Source organism: Pollachius pollachius, assembly GCF_949987615.1.
Source record: "Pollachius pollachius genome assembly, chromosome: 2".
Lineage (NCBI taxonomy): Eukaryota > Metazoa > Chordata > Actinopteri > Gadiformes > Gadidae > Pollachius > Pollachius pollachius.
The window spans coordinates 31783961-31803247 of NC_136935.1; the positions used below are offsets into that span (position 1 = coordinate 31783961).

Sequence of the window (19287 nt, forward strand, 5' to 3'; positions counted from 1 at the left end):
TACTACAGTCAGCGTTTAGACATTATTTGTGCAAAACAAACTTAGCCAGCTTGGGTTTCTCGTATTTTTTTAAAGGAGGGAATAAATACGATAGGGGAAGCATTTTGTGGGACCTAGATCAACTGAAGATCAATCATTTAGAGTGGATATTTCAATGAAACCCAAGACCAGAGATTAACTTAGTTCAATCACAAGCCAAGTTAAAAAAGGAAAATTTCTGGGAACCTGAACCAGGAGAGCGGTCTTGATTTAGACTATGCCGTTAGTGCTGGGGTTGACTGATAAATTGCCCTCATTTACCACCAGGTGCGAGTGATTAGCCATTGCAAGCCATTTCAAAATCTGCCCTGTGACTTAGTGACATCACAAGTTGGAGGGTCCACCTGGATGTATTACTGATGGACGAGCCTGCCACTTGTGATGTGACTATGATACAGGGCAAGGCCGATTCTGAAATGGCTTGCGATGGCTAATCACACTGACCACACACGCTGGTGGTTAAATAGGTGCCCTCTAACTGTTGAACACTTAACCAGCACACCACGGCTGGGCAGATGTTTAAGAGGCTCGGTCTCAAACAACATGGTGACAGAAAAAAATACAAATAAATGTCATTGGACAAACTTCCAGTGACGTGGTCGACAACATTGTGTTTGATTGAATTTAAAAGAAAAAAGTATTTTTCCACGATTGCAGGAGTGTTGGTGGTGATTCCTGTTACAGATGCCCCATGTCTAAATAAAAAAAGGCTAAAACGTATTTCTTTCCAAGGACCCGGGATGAAACCTAAACTGTGAGCAAGTCTATTCAAGTCTATTCAAGTATATTCCAAAGCTCTTCCAAACTGAAACATTGCATTACACAGACAACCACCATGCTATCGATCTTAAACCCTTTCTTGAAACCCCTCGTGTCAGAAACCAGGCAGTGGAAGAGGTCATGTGGAGACACACTTCTAATCAGTATCTTTGGTGGGTTTGCCCAAGCCCATTAACCTGCAACACGTCTACAACGGTGTTCCCTCGCCCCGTTCAACAAGCTCCTACGGACGCCTCCCTACTGACCTCAGCGTCACTCTAAGCTCCTCTTCTACCGTCTGTCAGGGCTTTGAAATAAAAACCTAATGTGTTTAAGGGTTGGATGAAGGCATCTGTAAACGTATTCGGTCGAGAGACTCATTGCCACAAACGCAACAGAGTTTTATCAATTAAGGCATTGATACAGACAGAGCTGTGCATTTAAACCAGAGTAGAAAACCCAAATTTGAAAAGAAATTATGTACAGGGGTAAGTGCTACTTTAGTCACACAGTGGTCCACACAGGATGTCGACCACTGGAACCAGCACTGGCCATCCTTGTTCCGGACCGTTGTACGAGGGGCTGCTGAGGGGGAGACTTGCGATATAAGGGCCATGGTTACCCCCCCCCCCCCCCCAAGTTGGATCCCTTCATGGGGGTGTGTAGGGTGGGGGGGAGGGGAGCGTTTGGCATTGGCCGAGGCAATGGTGGGTAGAACAAGATGCATGGGGAGACGCTCGCTAGGGTCAGAGGAGGTCGACGGTGGTCCCGCCGGGCCGTCAGGGCGTCTCGCCGCCCGCCTGGCGGTGGAGGTGGTACCTGACGGGTGGGCCGGGGCGGTCCTCGTCCTCGTCGGCCTCGGCCACGAAGGACACGGTCAGGTCCACGTAGCGGCGCTCCGACGGCGGCTTGATCAGCTTGTGCATCCTGGAGAGAGAGAGAGAGAGAGAGAGGGAGACCGGGAATCGCTGAAAGGCAACGTGTAGGGTTGGGTCGGTCCTACGCCCCAATTTCACAAAAGTAATGGACCCCTAACACAGGTGTCACTCAAAACTAATTCTGGAACTACTCCTTGTCAGTAGCAGGGGACGGGTAGGAGACTTATTTACACTACTTTTATGTGACCTGGTACATAAAGTAGCAGACATAATGAGAGACTCCTGTTCATCCTGCGACCACGCCTCTGAGAAGGATCCATTGTGGCGGCCAGGACAAAGTACTCCGTTGGGCGTCTCCCATTAAAAGTACACAGATACACACTGTTTGGACAAACGAGGGACACAGCCAGCCGGTGCTTACGTCAGCTTCAGCCTCTTGCTGTGTCCGGGCATCACAGGCACGTAGAGCATCTTCACGCCGTGGACCACCATAGTGGGCTCGATGCCGTACTTCTCCTGCAAAGCGACGACTGGTTAGAGCGCTCCACAAACAAGAACCCTATGGCCATGCTGAGCCTAAAACAGTCACTAGAAACACTACTCCAGGTGAAGCCACCCTGCGTGGAGGTGCTCACCTTCACTGCGCTGATGAAGTCAGAGAGGGTGAAGGTGTCATGGCCGTAGATGGTCCACCGGTCCCAGATGGAGAAGGAAATGTTGTCCCTGGGTTGCAGATAGACAAGCCAGAGGTAGGTAGGTTGGTGTGTGTGTTTTCTAAATTCAGCCGGAGTAGTCTTTAGCTTGGCAGGTCTTGCACCCCCCTACCTGATGTGTGTGCGTTTGACGGGCGCGGTCTCCGTGAGCACCACCACAGGGATGGCCAGGTTGAAGAAGCAGTTTTTGAACGATTCAAATCCATAGCCGCCGACCACTTTAATGAGCTCCAGCGCCACCTAAAATGGATTTTTGATTAAAACAACAAAAATGAATTTCAATCTCAACCAAGGACAGTATGAAGAATACATTTCTTTACTTGTTATCCCGCCTCAGAAACCACATGAATGAAAGGTCAGATTCAGTCAGGGAAAACACCGGAGTGGACACAAAGGTCAGAGAGCGCCGTCCGGCCTCACCAGTCCCGCCACGGCGGCCGTCGACGTGGCGATGGCGGGGATGATTTTGCCGGCGATGCGCTTGGTCTTCAGGCGGTCGGCGGCCTCGATGGCGTACATCCTCGCCCGGAGGGCCGACGCCGACGCCACGAAGTCCATGTGTCCATTGGCGTCGTCGTCCTTCTCAAACTGCATGGGGGACACCTGCAGCCACTCTGGAAACAACACAACAGACCACAATAAGAGACGTCCTCTTAGAGCAGACCCGGACATCATACAGCCGGTTCTAAGTGGCCCGCGAGTAAACATGACAGAATTTCCTCGGCCCTCAAAGGCATTCCGAATTTCTTATGTGGCCCCCGATGAAAAGAATTGCCCACCCCAGTCTTAGAGTATACTCATTATTCAATGTTAACATGCACGCATTGATATGTATTCTAACTACAGCTGCTGTGGCAGCAGTAAGGAGATCCACGATTGTTTACCGAAGGAGATATCCTGTTCTACTGAGCAATGCTCAAGATTAATATCAGTGTAGCAATAAGTCATTTTACAGAGATTGAGATCCCAATTGAAAAGAATATATTTTAAATATATACATTTTATGCCACCTTAGTAGTGCCTATAGTTATATAATACTTCATTCAAACAATTATTTACTGCAGACGCAGTAACAAACTTCCACAGCCTTTCTGAGGGACATCTTGGATAACCTATGTGAGGAGGACCAGATGTTGGATCCCCAGCTCCTAAGGAAGCAGTCACCTGGGCTGACGTGTCTGGCGGCGATGGCTCCCTCCAGCTGTGTGATGGCCTCCCTCTCCTCTTCGCTGCTCAGCGCCAGCTTCAGGTGGTCTGGCTTCTTGGCTGACTCGTCTGTCTCGATTGGCTGAAATGAGACACACGCAGTCATGTGGTTGATAGGTCATGTGGGTTACTAAAAAGAGATGGTGAGCAGGTTTAGGGAACCTACCTTCTCTGAGGGTTTGTATTCTGGGATGGTGACCTCGCCGAGAACCCTGGCCACATACTCTTCACATTGATCCTGGGGAAGCAACGCTCTTGGTGTGAGAGTGTGTGTGTGTGTGTGTGTGTGTGTGTGTGTGTGTGTGTGTGTGTGTGTGTGTGTGTGTGTGTGTGTGTGTGTGTGTGTGTGTGTGTGTGTGTGTGTGTGTGTGTGTGTGTCCTTCCAGCCACCAGAGGCAAATCAACCGCTTTGCTACACCGCTTTTATCCGCCGGTGTAACAAAACGAATGAACCCATCCCGACTGAGCGATGGCGATACAATTTTAATTAGTAGTGAACTCAGTCTACCGTTAAAGCCAGTGCACGTTTCTGCATGTGAACCACTTCATGGCCGTCCACGATGCTCGTGCATGTTGCAGAAAATATGCAACAGCGAGTCCAGTGCCCTGTACTACAAACCTCCATTAGTGGGTTAGCGAGGTATGTTGCGCTCAAAGCCTGGGTTAGCTGTGACATGAAAGTCAATCTCTTTTAGCGTCGCTGTATCACCATGGTGACCACAGCCCCTACATCTCAGCGGTTGTAAACATATGCGATAGACTTCTTAAATGTATTTGTGTGTTTAAAGTGAATTCCCTAAATTATAGAATAAGGCAATGCTTTTGCATTTTGAAATCATCACTTTATTGGGATTAATTGCAAACAATTTGGCATTGTTATTTTTTAGACAATATGCAGAATCTTTTCACTTACGAATTTACACAATCTGCAGTTTTTTGCCAGCACGCCTCCCTAGCCGTATTATTTGCAACTGTGTTACCCCTAGCTGTTATCGGATTATTGAACTCCTCATAGGAGTTCATTATGACTATCTGTTCCTCTTAAGTGATATTATAATATAATATACTGCTCTTGATCTATCCATTTTGAAGAGGTGAGTAAAATTACGCGAATAACGCCCCTTTCACGGGAACACGCATTGAACCTAAAGTGGGAAACCTTCATTGACAAATCGAATCCTAAGTGAGCTTCGTAGTACCATTTAACTCTGATCGCGAGTTGCGTCTCTGGCGATCCAGGTTTTCCCAAGAAAGCCTGGGTATGTTCAGCGAGGTTCGTAGTACAGGGCACAGGTGTCACTTTATGATGGGCAACTGAATATGGTGTAACACTGGGCCGCACAAATACTCTCTGACATAGTACCGGTCCATGGTGTATAAAAGGTTGGGGACTGCTGCTCTAGATCCCACAGCCTACCTTCTCGGAGTAGGGGATGTTATAGATCCCTGCAAACAGCCGGGCCATACTGACGACGAAGGTGAGGTGCCTGATGGGTAACAGATGGAGCATGAGTCATTGAGGATATTGAGACGGAGAAGTGGGTCACTGAAACCCATCTTGAATGAAGCCCATACTCACAAATTGTCTTTCAAGTTGAATTCAATAGGCGACGGGGGTCTTTTGGGTGATTGCCAAAACAAACCTTTGAGGAAAAAAAAAAGGATACAACCTTAACATGGTGAGAAAACAAGAATATTTTTTCTATCACATTGTATCACAAGAGTTATGACTCTTTATAGAGTGGCAAAGTCAGACACACCTCTAACATCACTCCTGGACCTCAGTAACAGAAAAAGTTGAATGGGAGTCAGAAAAAAAATGCGAAACTTGTCATTTTTTCCGCAAGTCGACCGTTTACTGGCATAAGGATAGTTCAAAGACGGGGCAAAAAGCAGCCGCAGGAACTGATTGTTTGGGCGACTGATTTCATATGTACGTGGGATCACTAAAGTCTGTTTAACCCATTACATTTTCTAACTAAACACAGATTTCTTGATGTGGGAATTTTTTTTTTTTTTTTATCTTTATTTGGAGTCACATTTATATACACAGTTTAAAATCATCAGTGATGCACGATATACGCTGCTCCATCCTTTTTTTTATAGACAATAAAAACAAACAGAACAAGGGGTGTTTTCAGTTTCAAAAATAAAAATAAAAAAGTAATTTGTCACAATTAAAAATCATTTTAGTCTCATATAAAAATTCTAGCTCTGTGTGGATCTTCTGCCAGAAAGTGAGGATTATAGGACATTCCCAAAACAAGTGGTAGTGATTGCCTTCCACAATGCCTCCAGCAGCTGGAAGAGCCTGAGTGATGAGACGACTGGGCAGGACTAATAAAGAATCTACTCAGACTCTTCCAGCCAAACATTCTCCATGAGACTGAGCCTGATATTTTCCATTGAAATTCACAAAATTGTAGCCACACTTCCACGGGGATACCTCTCATAGCTTCCCTTTCCCATTTCTGTTTTATATAGGTGGTACTTGATATCCTGAAGGCCCTTTTATAATCTTGAGATTACTTTAAGCCCAGAGTCTGACCTGTATGCACTAATAAAGACTTTCATTAAAGAGTTTTCAAAGGCATTTTGACTAACTAACAGGGAACTATTTATGTGATGACGTACCTGTAGGAATCTAAAGAAATCACAATTGTTCAACCTATGTAGTCTTTTAACGTTTGAAAGTCGCTCAGTGTTCCCTTATTAAAGAAGGTGCAGTATGAGGAGAGACCCTGCTTAGCCCAGCCCTTATAATTTGCGTCCAATTTGCTTGGTAAAAAGTCGAGGTCATAAGGGCACCATTTCAGGATCTTCATTTCTTCCTGCAAGTCACACCTAGTGATAGTGTTTAACCATGTTTTCAATGAGAGATTGATGCACTTATCTGTTTCCAATAAGTTTCTAATTAATCTTTTATCCTCTAGCCTTGCTTGGATTGGAACCTCTCTGGATATGTTCTCCTCAATTTCTTTCCATTTTGCCCGGTAATCTGAATTGCACCAACAAAACACGCTTCTCAGCTGGGCCGATGTATAATAGTCCTTCAGGCAAGGAAGTGCAAGTCCTCCCTTATTTTTGGCTAATTGGATAGTACGAAATTTTATTCTTGGTTTTCTCCCATGCCAAATGTACCGTAAAATTACTTTATCCCACTCATTAAATTGTTTGTCTGTTATTTCAATTGGGAGAGTGGAATAAATACAACATCCTAGGTAATACATTCATCTTTACTGATTCAATTTGTGATTCAAAGCTCAATATAGGTAATAAATTCCTAATTTTTATATCCTCTTATTTTCTGATTCAAGGGGTTGAAGTTTAAATCATACTATTTCGTTAGTTCTTTTGGAATGACTACTCCTAAATATTTATGTGGTTTAGATCCCATTTGAGTTGGATATTAGAGTTTATATGTTGGCTAGGCTTGTAATTAAATCTCAGTATCTGGGTTTTAGCAATATTAAATTTGTAAGAGTTTCAAAAATGATTTCTCCGGGTGGAACCGATATATTAAAATATAATCTGTGAATAACGAGAGTTTATGTTCCTGTCCTAGCATTTTGATACTGTTGACATTTTCGCCTTGGATGACCCCCAAACTCAAAGCTTCAATGTAAATTGTAAATAGTAATGGGCTAATCGAACAACCCTGTCTAGTCCCTCTCTCCAGGTTGAAAAAATTTGATAAGGCTCTGTTTATTTTTATTCTTGCTATTGGGCTGTTATACAATGCTTGTCTTAATAAATGTCAGATGAAAACCAAGTTTCTCTAGTGTTTTATATAAAAATTTCCAATTGACTATCGAAAGCTTTTTCCGCATCAAGGCTCAGTAGTACTGCAGGGAGTTGGTTTTCTGATATATAATCGACTACATGTACCGTTTTATATATATTATCTTGTGTCTGTCTATGTTGAATAAAACCTGTCTGATCTAGACTTATAATTCTGGGGAGAATTTTTTCAAGTCTTTTTGCCAAAATGTGGGTAAAAATCTTGTTGTCTTGGTTAAGTACACTTATTGGCCTATAGCTTCCACAATCAAGTTTATCTTTCCCCTCCTTTGGTATCAAGGAGATCACTGCTTCACTCCATGATGGGGGGGGGGGGTTGCACCTGTCTGGAGAACACAATTGAACTTGTTCTTCAAAATTGGAGTCATCAGGTCCCTCACTTCCTTATACCACTCAGAGAGCAAGCCGTCTGGGCCTGCCGCCATGTTAGGTTTTAAATTTGAAATTGCCATTTCTATTTCCTTATCTGCGATCAAACTCTTCTCTCACTTTAGGTAGTTATCAAATCAAAACAATTCTCAATCTCTAATACTTCTACTAAAGGCTGCGCATATAAGTTCATAAAAAAGCTTCAAATGATTGTTGCATATCTTTTAGTTTGTGATGTATGTGATTTGTTGTAGGGTCCTTAATTTTATGGATTGTGTTTCTTGCCTTTTGTTTTTTTAGTTTGTAAGCCAGCAGTCTAGCAGATTTTCCTCCTGCTTCGTAGTAAAAAAAAAGAACTAAAACTTTGTTTTAAGATAATCAACTTTTTCTTAATGTCATTTGAGAGGATCTCATTCAATTCGTTCTTTTTCTTGTTTATTTCCATTTTTATTCCTTGATTAAGAGTTTTCTTATGCGTACCTTTTAACTTTTTAAGTTCTAATTCTTACTTTCCCAAATTTTCTTTTTTCTTTTTCAAATTTGAGCTGTAGTCAATAATCTTCCCTCTGAGGACAGCCTTACAAGCATCCCAAAGGATCAAGGGAGATAAATCTCTGTTGTCATTATCATTAAGATAATCTTTTATATCTTTCCTAATTTGTGGCCTCATTTGGTTCAAAACTCCTGTGTTTATTCTCCAGATTGTGTTTTTCTTCTCAAGACCTAATATTAGGTCCATGGAGACCGGAGCGTGATCTGATAAATCCATGGTCTCAATATTACAATTTTGAACCCTACAAAATTCTCTTTGAAACATGAAAAAGTAATCTAGCCTGGAGTAAACCAAATGTGGATGTGAGAAAAAGGTGTACCGTATTTCCCGCACTATAAGGCGCACTTAAAAGCCGGTAATTTTCTCAAAAAACGACAGTGCGCCTTATAATCCGGAGCGCCTTATATATGGATCAATTGGTTAATTGGTTGATCCATACTGGTTGTAAACGGCGCTCTGTCAAAATGTTTCAGTATGAAAAACCAATAAAAACAATTTAATAATAATAATAAAATGTTTCACTACGACTACGATAAAGCCACACCGCTTGCAGCATTACGGCTATCGTAGTCAGTGCACACAGCATTTTACTGCACTTACTCACAGTCCCAGTATCTCACAGTATCACACTCACAGTATATTCTATGCTATGCGCCTTATAATCCGGTGCGCCCTATTTATGAAAAAAGTTCTAAAATAGGTCATTCATTGAAGGTGCGCTTTATAATCCGGTGCGCGTTATAGTGTGGGAAATACGGTAGTCCCTTTTTGTTGGGTTTATGACTCTCCATACATCTGAAAGTCCCATCACTCCCATCATTACTCTAACATTTTTGGTGATTTTACCTCTACCTTGGTGAAGAGGTTTTGATGTATCCAGTGTTGAGTTAAGTCTGATATTAAAATTTCCCCCACAAATTAGGATTCCCTGAGCCTCCAAAGTAATTAATTCAAAAATTTGTTTATAAAATTTCCATTCAGATCCCGGAGGGGCATTAACATTCAGGAAAGTTACTGAAACGTCCTGCAAGTTACCCCGAATGAATACAAATCTCCCTTCTGTCTTTTTTTTCATAATTGCATTCGAAATCTAAATTACCTGAGATTAGCATTGATACTCCTCTCCTTGAGCCCTTGCTATACGAGGATGAGTACTGATTGAACTTTCACCTCTGAAGCTTTTGGTGCTCCTGTTCTGTTAAATGGGTCTCCTGCAGGAGACCTACTTCTACTCCCTCTTTTTAGTTTTGCGATGACCTTACTTCTCTTGATTGGGTTTCCCAGACCATTTACATTGCATGCAAGTACTTTAATTGACCTTGTCATTAAACGTGTTTTTCATATATTTTAGGTCCCTCCAGTCCTAGTCCCTGGTGCTATACCAAACAGTAGCACGAACTATAACATTAACCAGTAACCTGGTAACAGGAAAATAAAAACATAAGAATAACAATAATAACTTCCAATTTTGAGGCTACATTTTTGGCCTGTGTCTGTTGGAGTGAGAATACAGAGGGAGAATCTCTTCTTCCTGATGAAAGAGGGCCCTCTTCAGCTCTAAAGCTGGTGCTTAGGTCCATGTCGAACATAAGGTGGTGCCCCGACCTCATATATATCAACCATATGCCCTATGCATTAATCACCTGTTAATGTAGAAGTCACGGTAATTGAGAGAGAGAAAAATAACAAGTTGAAAAGTAGGTATCGATACACACTATTTTACCGGCTAAATTACCATGTTCTTTTAGCATGATCAAACATAATTCAGGCTACTACTTATCAAGTGTCTCGGTGTCGGAAAGCATGGAGCCGCTCCTTGAAGTTTGGCTTGAGACGTGAAGACTCTTGTCCTGCTTTCTGCTGGGTCGTCAAGTCACGCAGCTTGCCCACTGCATCCGTCCGTCAACTGACGACGGAAGGCGTGTCTGAAGGATGGGGGAGTGGTATTTGCTCCAGACCTCTCATCAGCAGCTCTTCCACAAAAGCAGTCACCGATGTAGTGCCGTCTTCAGCTCCCTCTTTTACTCCGTAGATTCTGACTTTATCCCGACACGAACGCCCCTTCATATCAGTCAGTTTAGCCTCCTAGGAGGCCTCCCTAGGAGTTTTTGCTCCTGTAGTTTCACCAACACGGATACCACCTTTTCCCATGCCTGAATCCGTGTCTCTGCAGTATTGATCCACTCTTCGGCTTCTTCCATTCTTTGGTGTATTTTATTTATATCCTCCTTTATACCGATAAGTTGCTGGTTGGAGTCTTTCCTGAAGTCTCGCAGTTCTTTCAGAATTAAGCCCAAGTTAGCGACGCCGCTCGGTGCTAATTCTTCCTGTGTCATATCGTCCTCCATGTTGCTGCTAGCTAGCGACATTTGGTCGTCCTCTTCGTCGATTTTTGAACTACTTTTGTAGCTTTTTTTCTTTTTCTGGGCATTTTCGTACGTCCGTTAATTCTTTTACAGCTTCCTCGCCTTGCAAAAGAATAAATTTGAGTTTGTCGGACACTTAATTAATTTGGTCGGGAGCCTGCTGCTCTACACTGCCATGACTTGGCACGCCAGACCGGAAGCCGATGTGGGAATTTGAATGAAAATTAGACTTACCTTGCCATGAACATTTAACAGAGATTCAGATTTAAATCAAAACCTTTTAAATTGAGCAGGGTCGACTCCATTACAACCTTTCCCTTTTCTAAGAACCACATACAGGCTGGTATACTTACTGCCGTCCTTTAACCGCGTGTCCAGAGGGAACGAGTGCAGCAGTTGAAGGGCCTTCAAGACAACATCAAAAACATCCATATTACAATGCATTCAACTGCTGAGGGCCTTAAAGACAACATCAGTGTTATGATATATACAGACTTTCCCATGCACACCCTAGTCGAGTTGTGAACAGATCGAGGTTCCCAGGGCCTTTCTTTACCTTTTTCTTGAAGTATTTCTCAAATTTAAGGCGAGCCAGGATGATGCAGTGTTCCCATTGGCTGGGCCGCTTGCTCAGCAGCTTGATGACCTGGAACGCCCCCTCCAGACTCTCCCTCGACTGCATCCTCTACACACACACACACACACACACACACTTGCATTATGGCCATATAAATGAAGAAAATATGTATGATCTTATTTGTATTATTAGTTATATTATGGATGTACCAAACTCCTACCTGAAGCACTGCTTCAACCGAAGAGTGAGTCTGCCAGAAGAGGTTATAGGTGGAGGGCTTTTGAGTGAACCCGCTTTCAAACTACATAACACAGAGAGAAGAGGTCACTGTGACTGCGTTAAATATGAGGCCAGGTACCTTCTAGTGTGGTACTGGTTCTGAACCTGCACCAGGAGTGAAAGGAGCCTGTGAGGCAGGGAGGAGGGGGTTCCCACCTTGTCCCGGGCCCACTGGATGGTGTGCTCTATGACCGCTGGGAAGGACTTCAGGGTGCAGAATGGGATCTCTTCTTCAGGGGGGTCCCGCTGATGGGCGAGAGAGAGCAGACGACTCCCTAAGCATTGGGATGGAGCACAGCCTACCACCAGACTAGCACATACATACACAGTCGCCATTGTATGAGCTATCTAGTAAGCGGTTATTGCGCCATGCCAGGTCAGCAGGTGTCTCGTGGGTCTTATAAGCTGATCCCGTGTGCTTCTAAAGGAAGACGTACGTGGCTGTTGTAGGACTCTGTCAAGTTTGGCACAATGATCTCTGTATGTCCTTTGGTTCCCATCGTCCCCGAGTCCAGGAGAGCTTTCTGATTGGATACACTTCGACTGTAGGGACAAAAGTGGAACTGGTTAGATTTGTGTTCAAAGGGTTATACTATTATTTATTCAGCTCCTGGTACACTTCTCTTTGAGGCAGGGCTTTACTGCTGTTCAGGCTTTTGCTCTCTTGCACAAGGCCCTCCCACTCCCTAAAGTCTGATTGGTGGAGCCAGCATGCTTGATTGGCGTCAACTGATGACCACAAACGGCCAGTAACAGGCACCCATGCAGGGCAATTTGAGTCCACATTCTTTAATTCTATGTTTTTGAAACTTCGTGCATTCAAACAAGTTTTGTACCGGGATCAAAGCATCGTACTACTATGCAAACTACTCTACAATAATGCGTTTGGTTTTCCCTTCCAATAGACGCCATGACCTTTCACCATGCTAACATCTGCTAAATGTATTGTAAGCGTCATGGCGACAGGCGTCTGCTGACCTGTCCACGTATCTGCGGGCCTCCACGTTGTCCAGCGCCGTCACCACCAGGTGCAGGCGGGAGTAGAAGGCGTCGCTGTAGGCGCCCTCGGTTGCGGGGCACACCTTGTGCAGGTGGGCGTCCACCTGCAGCTCCGGGTTGATCTCCAGCGTGGCCGCCGCCGCCGTGCTGCTCTTGGGCTTCTGATGGGAGAGAGCCAGGTGCGTGTGGGCGGGGTTGTGGTAGAAATGGAGGAGAGGAAAGTGTACGAATGGAATGGAAAAGGCAAGTGTTAGTGTAATCCCAGGAGCCGGTAGATTGTGTTATTTGCAACAGTAGCTGTGAGTAGGCCATACACAGCTGAAATAGTGAAGTGAATAGTGAAGCTGGGTAGCATTTAGCTCCATTCACACCGTTAATTTCTACACTGTTAAGCACCTCTGCCCCAAAAGCTCAGAACCTGGTATTGCGGTCTGTTTCCTGCTTCATTACTACAGATGGGAGTGGCCTAGCCCACTCTACAATAGCTCTGCTAAGAGGAAGGATCATCTGCTCACCTGTATATGATATGGCCTGAAGAGAAACTGTCGGTTAAGGTTGGATTTCTCTATGAGGTCCGGGTCTGTAATGAACACCTGAAGATACAAACATTTAGTCACAAAATGGAAACGTTATCACCGACAACAACAAAACAAATCGAAAATACAATGTTGAGACCTGGATTGCCAGGCAGATTATCTAAACTTCAAGTTCTACCTCTCCCGAGCACTTTGCCAATCCCACGCCGAGCAGGGCAAAGTTCTTCAGCATCTCACAGCCGATGGCGCCACAGCCCACCTGGAAGAGAGAGGACACCCCGGTCACTATGAACCACGCCTCCGTGACGGTCAGCACACAGGCTGTGATCACTATGAACCACGCCTCCGTGACGGTCAGCACACAGGCTGTGATCACTATGAACCACGCCTCCATGACGGTCAGCACACAGGCTGTGATCAGCGGTGTGGCTCTCACCATGAACACCCTGAGCTTGTGCAGCTCCAGACACATTGACTCTCCGATGCAGGCTCTAAGACCGTCGTAGCGGTCGCCCCTGCTGGAGAACTCCTCCGCGGGAAGAGACTGGAGCGGCCGAAACAACTCGATAGCATCCAGATAAAACTAAAAATGAGGAGAAGACATGCGTGTTGATTAGATAATAAGAAATAATTTAATTAATAATCCAAACAAGAATAAATAACACACCAAATTTTGTGATATATATAGATCGATATAGATATATGCATATATGAAAATCCATATATTTAAAATTTTGTTTTAAAGAAATTTAATGTGATATAATAGGATGCTGTGGGAGAAACATTGACTGTTTGTTGTATGTACAGGCTGACCCACCCACTGCTGCAGCGGGGAAAACTTCCCGGTCAGGGCCTTGAGCGCTTCCTGGCTGGCCAGGCCGCCTACAGCCGCCGCCAACGGGGGGAGGGCGCCTCTTGCTGTCCGGGAGAGGCAGCGCACCAGCTCAGCGTTCACTGGAGCCTGGGAGGAGGGGTTCACGGGAAGGGTACCACCATAAGAGGAGAGTGCACATCGGGCCGTGGGAGACCGTGGGAGGTTCAAACCGTACTGGGACTCACTTTATTCTTGAGCCGGCCGTTGACTTCCTCCGCGAGCTTCACTAAAACCTCGGCATCCTGTAGACACCTGAAGGCATAATCAAGCAGAGACTTTACCTCCTGCCCTTCTTGAATACCTTTTAGAAACAACCGTGAGCCATTCACCACCGGAAACGTCGGCAAAGGGATTTTATCTTCAATGACAGTGAATGAAAAACCAGACGCAGAACGGGTTTAGGTTACCCGATGTTGGGCATCCTCCCCTGCTGCTCCTGGAAGGTGTCCAGAGCCAACATGGCTGCATGGATCTGTAGCGGTGCCTGATGTGTACAAGGTCATGGTCAACCAGAGGTGACACAAGGAAACTGTCAGGTTCAAATACACCGATGAACGCATCCCCTCACCTCTGGTTTACTGAAGTCTGGGATCAGAACCTGAGGATCACACAGCTGTTTCTTCATCGTCTCCTGAAACGTACACACAAGGCGTACAATATTATGCATCCCTTTGTTATTCCTATTCAGGGCTCTGGTTGCTTAGCTGCAGCGTGACAACTTACAAAGCTGAACGTCATGGGCGTTTTTACCAGGACAAAGAAACCTCCATGTTCATAGGGTCGGAGATGGGATGTGTCTTCTATTGAAAAACTATGAGGAGAAAGGACTGAAAACACACACACACACACACACACAAAATAAATAAATACAGAAAACAACACAGACAAATGCATTTTTCCAAGATGTGAATTTGAACTGTATAGCAATATTTAAATCGATCATCGCTTAAAAGTAGGCTATATAGGGAAGAGGAACAAACTGCAGATCCAACAATATATCTCTCGACCTAAAAGCCACAAAGGAAGTCGTCTGCCTGAGGAACATGATGTGCGTCACTTCCAGGGTGACGCTGCACCCCAGGGAGTCCACATGGCCTCACTTCCTTTCAGCGTGGCCAGTTGAGCAACGCTGGGGCTGTATTGCAGCTGTGAGTCAGACCAACCCCGTGGGAACTCACTATAAAGTGTATACACAGATATGTACAAGAGAGGAATCCCGCTAAAACGGCCTCTGTGGTACAGTACCCGTCACTGGCCGCGCGCTGCCGTTGAGCTCCTGCATGCCGTTGACCTCCCTGAAGAGGACAGACTGGCCGTTCTGCAGGCCATGCGGCCGGTTGTCCATGCAAGTCACCACCCCTGGGCAGCCCTGAGGGGGGGCAATCGGTACAATGCGCAGGCATTAGTGTCTCTTAAAATTATGAATACAAAGTCTCTTAAATTGTGTTCTACAAAGGAATAAATGATATTGTATGCTTGTATGTGCTTCTCCCTTTGCTTACAAGAATCTTGGTATCGACAGTAGGCTAGGCTAGTTGCCGCTGCACAGCCAGTTACACACTGTTACTACGTTTTTTTAATTCTGAAAACCTCCTGCCTTCTAACTAGCCTGGCCTCGCCCGCCTAAGAACTCAAAGAGCCTAAGAACTCCGCTCAATTTTCATTTCCCTCCAGTACTACGTCTGGGTTTGCGGTATATTTGCGTGTTTTCTCCGTCCAAATTTTGTGCGTCCTATCAGCCAACAGAGGGAGTGGCTGAGAACAATGACGTTAAAGTCAGCTCTCGTTGAAGGAGATCTTCACGCACGTTGTTTGGTTTGTTTACAGCCTGCACGCAACGTGATTCCCGGCCGGTCCCGGCGCAATAGTTTTAAACTTTAACAGACACCCGCCTTCAAGTGAGTTAACGTTAGTCGATTGAGTGGTGCCAGACTCTCTGTGCAAATGAAATTAAATACGAGAGTCTGGTAGGACCAGGCTACCTTCTAACTGGGAGGGCATCGATCTTACACATTGCGACTTTAATTGTAACTGATAACAATCGTGAGGATAACATTAGTGTTTGCCAACTACAAAAGGTTCCCCTTTGGCTTCACCAAAACAATAAGCAGATAGGACTACAGAAATGCACACATGTAATACTTTTTGCACATGATGGTACACATAGTATTACCTCTTATTCCTACCTCTTTTCAGCCATTATTTTTCATTAAGAATTTTAAGCAAGTACTTTTATGGTTTTAAAGGTGCGTTTCACAAACAAAGAGATTATTCTGGAGTTCAAACCTGAGTGATGCTCTGGATGAAGATCTCCTTGGGCTCCTCCCCCGTGGGGTCCGACACCTCGAAGTCATCCCCAAAGTCACAGAACACCCTCACGCAGATCCCATGGGCACTGCAGCTGATGAACTGCAAAGGAGAGGGGACACAATGGATGAGAAATGGATGGACGGTCTGCACCTTCAGAATCTACCAGGGAAGGCGAGCCAGGGCTGCGTAGACGTACTCTGACGGGAGGCTCTTGTGAGTGGCAGAACTCGTTCACTCTCTTTTGGAGATTCAGGCTTGCTTCAGTCAAAATAACACACTGGAGAGCAGAGCAAAGCACAGCACAATTTGTCACATATAAAAACACATTAGTTAATGTGGTGTAATGTACATTACAAAGTTCAGTAGGCCTTTAAAGCACTTTCCCGAGCCCAACCAAAAACTATACCACCCGCAAATCTAAAGAATGCGTTTACATTTCTTAAGCGGCACACGAACACACATACTCTAGCAATATATTTTGATTTAAATAATGATCTAATAATCGATTAGGAAGTATTTTGTGCAGGGCTCTTACTTGGTACTTTCTGAGGAAGCTGAGGTCAGTGTTGTCATCCAGAGTGGAGGAAGACTTCTCCACATGAACATAAGGGTTCAGCTCCACTATCCTTGGGAAAACAGCCTCCACCCTTGAACAGATTATAGTATGTGTGTATCCATGCATTATCATTAAAAGAGGGAGAAAAAAACTCAACCAACATGCATATAAATGGGACTTCATTTGTCGGATAAGTATGTGGGTGAGTAAGAGAGGCCCAAGAGAAATATGAATCATCATTGATTTGGCCTGTATTTTAATCGATTTTTCACATCATGACAGCTATACAAGTACGTGCCACCCTGTCAGCCTTACCTCGTCCTCTGGTTGAACACATCGTCTTGGCGGATGAAGAAGTTGATCCCCAGATCCCAAACTTCACACTGCTTGGTGTCATGTAGGGTTACTGTCTGTAGATGTATAGAGACATACCCAGACATCAGTAATCCAGTAGGGAACATTACCTTTTGTAATCACGACAACATTGTTTATGAAATATCTTACCTTAACACCAGCAAGGACAATATTCTTGGCTGTGAAAAAAAACATAAAACAATAGTTATACTTGATTACGTTGGGTCATCAACTTAATGGGTCTGATGATTTGCATTATGATCATGTGGACATGACAATGCCATAACTCAATTCACAGAACAACAAAATACTAGTTGGCACACCTATCTCAATTCCCAATCCTCCCATTCCACTGAGGAAGACTGAAGACTGGGCCATCTTTTGCATAGCGCTGTCTCCCAGTACATAGCGCTGACGGCTAGAATAAGAAAGAGACAATAGTAACCCACAGGGAAAAAAAAATGAACACACATAAACTGTATAACAATAAGTGAATAATAATGTGTCAACTGCATGGGATCTCCAGGTAATTTCCACTCAGGAGGGTTCCTGTATGCCAATACATTGTCTATTTTTATCCTTCTAGACTTAAACACGATAGACATTTAAAAGAAACGTGCCTGTACAGAGAGTCGTCGATCTCCATTGAATCTGCAGCCATAGCGGGAGGGGAAGAGGGGGAAATCCGCTGGTGCAAGAAAAAGCTAAAGAACCAGAGACATCATAGCACAGAGGACACACAGCTGAGTGCATTTGGCAGGGTTTCTTGTTTATGTTCCCAACATGTATTAAGTGACCCAACACATCAAGGCAATCTAATAAAAAACCAACGCATTGGTCAGTTAGAGCTAAATTAGCCAACGTTACTAACTAGTCACCAACACCAAACCATCGTTATAAACCCATAAAGTTATAAACCTTACACGCTAGACTACTCTCCGCTAGCTTTGCTTTGTATCGGCTCTCTTGAAGCAACCGAAGGCATTAGTCCTATGCTAAGCCTGACAGAGTAACTCTTCCATTAAGGTTGTTTGTGCGTTTATTTGTGTATGTATGTTTGCGTGTGTGTCTGTGTGTGTGAGAGTGAGAGTGGGCCTACGGAAAGAAGCGTAATGTTAGCAACTAATGTTAGCCTAATAGGTGGCACTGTCTGAGAAGCCGGCATAAGGCAAGAACACATGCAAAAAATACTAGCGAACAGCTATGACACATACGCCATAAGCGAACAGAAAATGGCACACATTTAAAGTAAAGTTATGATGATACAAATAAATTGTGCAACCTTTAAAAACATTAAAACAACGCAATTGATGTGAGATTGCTACCTGTCAATGTATGCGAAGAACTGTAGCGAATGAATGGCTCTGAATGGCTAGAAACTTGGAACGGTTCCGGGTTATTTTTTGTCACGTGACAAAGACTTCCAATAGAGGGTGGGACTAGGAAGGCATATAAAGCTTGTCAGTCAATAATGCTTATGACATTTATAACATTTCGCATCATAGGACAAGCTACAAAATGTTGTTATTAGATGTAGATGTTTCTGCTAATTAGCATGCTAGTTAGCAGAAACTCTATGATCAAGCAGCATGCTTATGAAAGGCTGCAATGACTTGACATGTTTTGATATATTTTGGCATAATCATCTTCAACTTGCAGTGGTACTTATATTATATAGCATCTTATATTGTATCCATTCTGAAAGAGCACACCAAAATCAATGAACCAGATTTTTGCAAGGCTGCTAGTACTTTTTGAGACCCTTACTGTTTATACAGACAAAGGTCAATCATGGAAAAGTAAAACATTTACATGAAAATGTGTCCTTCTTGAACTCGTGTGTGTGTGTGTGTGTGTGTGTGTGTATGTCCCTCTCGGTTTCTCACGTTTTTCATTCGCTATGTTCTATCTTTTCTACCCTAATCTCTCTGTTGTCTGGGAACTTTGACAGTTGAAAGCCCCATTCCTGCTGTAAAGACCTATCGGGGACTCCTCCGCATCCTCCCACCTCTCATATTGGTCAAAAAGAGCACAATCTGTGCCTCCCCCTAAGTAAAGTCTGATACCTACACATGGGGTCGGTTCCAAAGTACCAGTGTCTGCCTGCCTGTTTGTCTC

General features: G+C 44.2%; 1 protein-coding gene across 1 annotated transcript; it reads right to left on the reverse strand.

Annotated features, from left to right (window-relative positions):
• Positions 1 to 55: 55 nt before the first annotated feature.
• uba6 (ubiquitin like modifier activating enzyme 6) lies at positions 56 to 18528 on the reverse strand. The gene is made up of 32 exons (XM_079758901.1): positions 18495 to 18528; positions 17790 to 17873; positions 17493 to 17587; positions 17320 to 17348; positions 17131 to 17225; positions 16795 to 16906; positions 16456 to 16536; positions 16236 to 16358; positions 15195 to 15318; positions 14673 to 14776; positions 14518 to 14580; positions 14357 to 14433; positions 14135 to 14201; positions 13893 to 14036; positions 13512 to 13658; positions 13254 to 13334; positions 13055 to 13132; positions 12519 to 12700; positions 11978 to 12083; positions 11697 to 11786; positions 11482 to 11562; positions 11241 to 11369; positions 11038 to 11089; positions 5175 to 5238; positions 5013 to 5082; positions 3762 to 3833; positions 3554 to 3677; positions 2810 to 3003; positions 2502 to 2629; positions 2312 to 2399; positions 2098 to 2192; positions 56 to 1725 (listed from the first exon to the last, which is right to left on the reverse strand). The coding sequence occupies exons 2-32, from the start codon at positions 17828 to 17830 to the stop codon at positions 1578 to 1580; spliced, it is 3084 nt and encodes a 1027-aa protein (XP_079615027.1). The 5' UTR covers positions 17831 to 17873; positions 18495 to 18528; the 3' UTR covers positions 56 to 1577.
• Positions 18529 to 19287: the final 759 nt, after the last annotated feature.